The sequence below is a fragment of the Acinonyx jubatus genome, chromosome A1, assembly GCF_027475565.1.
Source record: "Acinonyx jubatus isolate Ajub_Pintada_27869175 chromosome A1, VMU_Ajub_asm_v1.0, whole genome shotgun sequence".
NCBI classification, from domain to species: Eukaryota; Metazoa; Chordata; class Mammalia; order Carnivora; family Felidae; genus Acinonyx; species Acinonyx jubatus.
This window is the reverse complement of record NC_069380.1, coordinates 85,457,515-85,462,029: the sequence shown is the minus strand read 5'-3', so window position 1 is coordinate 85,462,029 and position 4,515 is coordinate 85,457,515. Positions and strand designations below refer to the sequence as shown.

The following is a 4,515-nucleotide window of genomic DNA, read 5'->3' as shown; positions in this document are numbered from 1 at the left end:
TCTAAGTTTTTTCTTTCTTTTTCCTTCCACTTCTTATCCTTGTTAACATCTGCTAAAATTTTGAAATTCAATTATCTAGAAAAATCTGAATTATATAATATTTTCCTATTTTTAGTGAAATTTTCTATTTATGTTTATATGCATAATTTAAAAATCAACTTTAAAAATAGTGCTGGCTTATCATATGTGTATATTATATGTTTATTTACTAAGTTATATTCACATACAAAGTGATATGTTTATAACAGCACAACTACCAGACAGAGTAACACTGCTCGATTGGATTCAGCAGAAACAGTCTTTGTCCCATAGTTATTGATAAAGTATAAATTATAAAAATACTCAACTGAAATATGGGACTAAGACTACTTTCCTATTGTTAATGACGTGTGGGCAGGGAGCTTGTGTGATTTATCTCTTTATCACAATGGCTCAATGCCAAAATTCTTAAACATAGCAATTACAGACCATCTACTGCAGTAGAATTCAAAGCAAAATGTAAAGAACAGAGACATGTTCATATTAGGTGATGTCAATTTTGTAATATACTTTTCAGTACTTACCATTTGTAAATGTGGTTTGGGAACCCATTCTAAATTGATTATTTTAGAGTATCTCTCAAATCGTTCATATATCAGGCCAAGAGCAGTCTCTTTTGTGATAGAAGTTTTCTGAAAGCTTTCTTCACATCTTTGTTTCTCAGGGTGTATATGAGAGGATTTACCAATGGAGTGACCACACAGTAGAACACTGAGATCACTTTACCAATAGTGAAGTTGTACTTGGCTGGAGGGCGAACATAAGCAAAGATAATGGTGCCATAATAGATAGATACTACAGTGAGGTGGGAGGCACAGGTGGAGAAAGTTTTCTTCCGAGCCTCCCGAGAAGACAGCCTGATTATTGTGACCACAATGTGCCCATATGAGGACATAGTGAGAAGGAAAGAACTTAGAATCACAACAGAGCTACATGTATACCCCAAGGCCTCCACCAAAAATGTATCAGAGCAAGACAGTTTAAAAATGGGGTCTGAGTCACAAAAGAAATGGTTGATCTTCTGGGGGCCACAGAAGCTTAGATGGGAGATGAGTATAGTAGGTAGCAGAGGGGCAATGAAGCCCCCAATCCATGATCCAGCTGAAAACCGCAGGCACACCCGAAGACTCATGAGAAGTGAATACCTTAAAGGGCTGCAGACGGCCAGGTACCGGTCATAGGCCATCACTGCGAGCAGGATGCACTCTGTAGCTCCCATGGAGAAAAAGAAGTAGTACTGGGTTATACAACCAAAAACAGAGATGGTAACAACCTGCGCGAGGCAGGTGGCCAGCAACTTAGGCACCGTGGCTGTGGTGTACCAGATCTCCAGGAATGACAGATTTCCTAAAAAAATGTACATGGGTGTTTGGAGTGTGACATCCGTGAGAACAATGAAAATAATAAGAGTGTTTCCCATGAGGGAGAGCAGATACACAGTGAGAAATATCACAAACAAGGTTAGCCGCAGATAGAGAACACTAGAAAACCCAAGAAAAATGAACTCTGTCACTGCTGTTTGGTTTTTTCCATCCATATCTCATTGTCTCTGGTCTGTAATAAACAACAAAGCCCAGAATATGGAGGATGAGGAATAATGGTTATTTGTGTATTATTTCCTGATGATCATGGACTCCTAATAATAAAGAAAGTTAAGTGTGAGCAATAACATAGTTGGCATCTTTATAAACATTTTCCATGGATTAGCTCACTTAATTTACAAAATAAATCTCTAAAGTAAATACTCTAACAATCCACTTCACAAATGAAGAAACTGAGTAAATTGCTTATTCACAGTTGCAACACGTTAAGTGGGAAGGTGGATTTTTGTAGCTAGGTAGGTTGTTTTAAAAAACTACAGTCCAGGACGATATATAAAATGTGGCTATTGGAAGAACATGGTTTTGTTTCAATGCTGAGGAACTAATATCCTTCCTAGCTGATCCACCAGTAAAGGCTGGTGAACATAACAGCCACAATCAGAGGCCAGTAGGTGGGGAAAAGAGTCCTTTAGTATGGAGGTCCTGGTCCATACCAGTTGCCTTCTGAATATAAAGGATTGGCTACAATTTTAACTCTGTGACCCGCATTATATGTCATCAACTAGGTTTGGGCAAAAGATTAGTATATGACTTCTCCAGAAAAACAAACAAACAAACAAACAAACAAACAAACAAACAAACAAAATGAGTAAAATTCAACATCAATATGGAGATATTTTGTTCATTAATATTATGTTAACTTTCCTAATTTGTTTATTTTTTGAATCCTTGCACTCACCAATGTTTCTATAGTGGTTAGGAACAGTCAAGCAAATAATTTCAATGTCAGAAATAAATTTATCCTTCAATTTGCATATTTGTTTCCATAGTTTGGCTATTGAGAAGGCAGACTTCGTGTGAGATATAGCCAATTACCAAATTTTTAAATGTACAATACTATAGTTATGTTAGGTGTCTTGTCAAAATTAAGAAAAAACTAGAGAAATCTTGTTTTTAGAGAAACAAAGTATTTCAATGAGTGTATTTCAGTATACATGTGCGCTAAGGCCAAAATATCTGCATGATAAATAGAAAATAGACTAGATAAATTATTAGTACTCATAATAAAAACTTTCTTTTACGTGTGAATCTCTCTCTGTCTCTCTCTTCCTCTCTCTTTCCATCAATGTATAACAGTTTCTTTAAGTCCCATTTGTAAAGATATAAACTTGGTATCCCCTACATCACAATGAAAAATAAGCTGAATGCAATGTGAAGGCAATTGTATTCATATGTATAGATCTAGGTTAAAAGTTATGGAAGTTTTGGATGATAAAATTCTATTGAAATATGTTGATAGATTTAATTTAAACAATTTTTAAGTTTATTCAATTTTGAGAGACAGAGAGAGACAGAGTGTGAGTGGAGGAGGGGCAGAGGGAGAGGGAGACAGAATTCGATGCAGGCTTCAGGCTCTGAGCTGTCAGCACAGAGCCCTAGGTGGGCCTTGAACTCACGGACTGCGAGATCATGACCTGAGCCGAAGTTGGATACTCAACCGACTGAGCCACCCATGTGTCCCTGTTTATAGATTTTATGCCACAGCATTAATGGTCCCTGTAGCGCAATGTTGATACAGTAGAATTTTTTCAAGATATATATTATAAAAACTATTAGTTAGTCCTGGTTGAAAAGTCAAATTATGTTAGCATGGTCAGGAAATACTTTTTTTGTCCCATTAAGTCAACATGAATATATTAATATCTTAAAATCTTAACATTTATTCCAACAAAATAAAGTTGCACTTTTTGGAAGCTGTACCACTATTCTAAAAGGTTTTAAAAAATATTATGACTAGCAATCAATGCAGAACTTATTATTTAAAAAAATTTTGGAGGAAAAATGGACTAATTTAAAAATTATATTTTATTGAATTTGTTTCTGTGGTTCCATAAGAAAAAAAATAATGTTTATATTATGTGTGTACAACCAAGAGTCAAAGGTATTTCTCATTTCCGTTATGAAAAAGACATTGATTCTTTTTCTTCTAGCATTAATAGTAAGCAAAAGATAACTGTTTACTAATAACATATGCAAAACTTTCACAAGAAAGTTTTAGAATCAGATGAACATTATTCCAAACAGAAAATCCCTTTCACTTTTTAAAACTATGGCACTTATCTAATTCTGCCTTTAGCAAAAAAAAAAAAAAAAAAAAAAAAAAATGCTTCTGCATTCTCCAGTTGTATATAATCTTAAGAGGAAGTTGGATGATAAAGAAACTAATTTTCATCACTTAACACTTCTATAAAAGGAAAATACTATTTAAATATTAATAGGATCTTATGTATATTTGCTATTTATTTGGTGGTTTTAATTGATAAATTGATAAACTATAGTTTTTCATGCTACAGGCCAAATGATTGCCTGAGGAGGTATATTGCCTTAGACTAAATAAATAATCCACTCCTGAAACTATCACTGCACTATATGCTAACTAACTTGGATGTGAATTTAAAAAAGAAAAAAAGAAAGAAAGAATCCAGAGGTGCCTAGGTGGCTCAGTTGGTTAAGCATCTGATTCTTGATACCAGCTCAGGTCATGATCTCATAGTTCATGGGATCGAGCCCACATTGGGCTCCATGCCGACAGAATGGAACCTGCCTGGGATTGTCTCCCTCTATCTCTGCTCTTCCCTCCCTCCACAAAATAAGTAAACTAAAAAAAAAAAAAAAAAAAAAAAAAAAAAAGAGCGAATCCAAAATTATGCAAGTCCTCCTATATAATAGCTCCATACCTCTCTAGAAAAGTAAAAAAATAACCTGGGTTATATCTGCTTAGATATACTCACAGCCAATGCTCTGGTTATTTTTCAGAAATGAAATGCATTAAATTAAATTTTAAATTTTCTTGAAAATTTCCTTTTCCAGCAAAGCTATGTATTATACTATATTACATTTAATTAAATCATAAGGGAAATTAGCTAATGAATCT

The 4,515-nt window shown here is 34.4% G+C and overlaps 1 protein-coding gene across 1 annotated transcript; it reads right to left on the bottom strand.

The window, feature by feature from the left end:
* Nucleotides 1-634: 634 nt before the first annotated feature.
* Nucleotides 635-1,576, bottom strand: LOC106983071 (olfactory receptor 11L1-like). The gene has a single exon (XM_015081232.2). It carries the CDS (start codon nucleotides 1,574-1,576, stop codon nucleotides 635-637), a length of 942 nt encoding a protein of 313 aa, XP_014936718.2.
* Nucleotides 1,577-4,515: the final 2,939 nt, after the last annotated feature.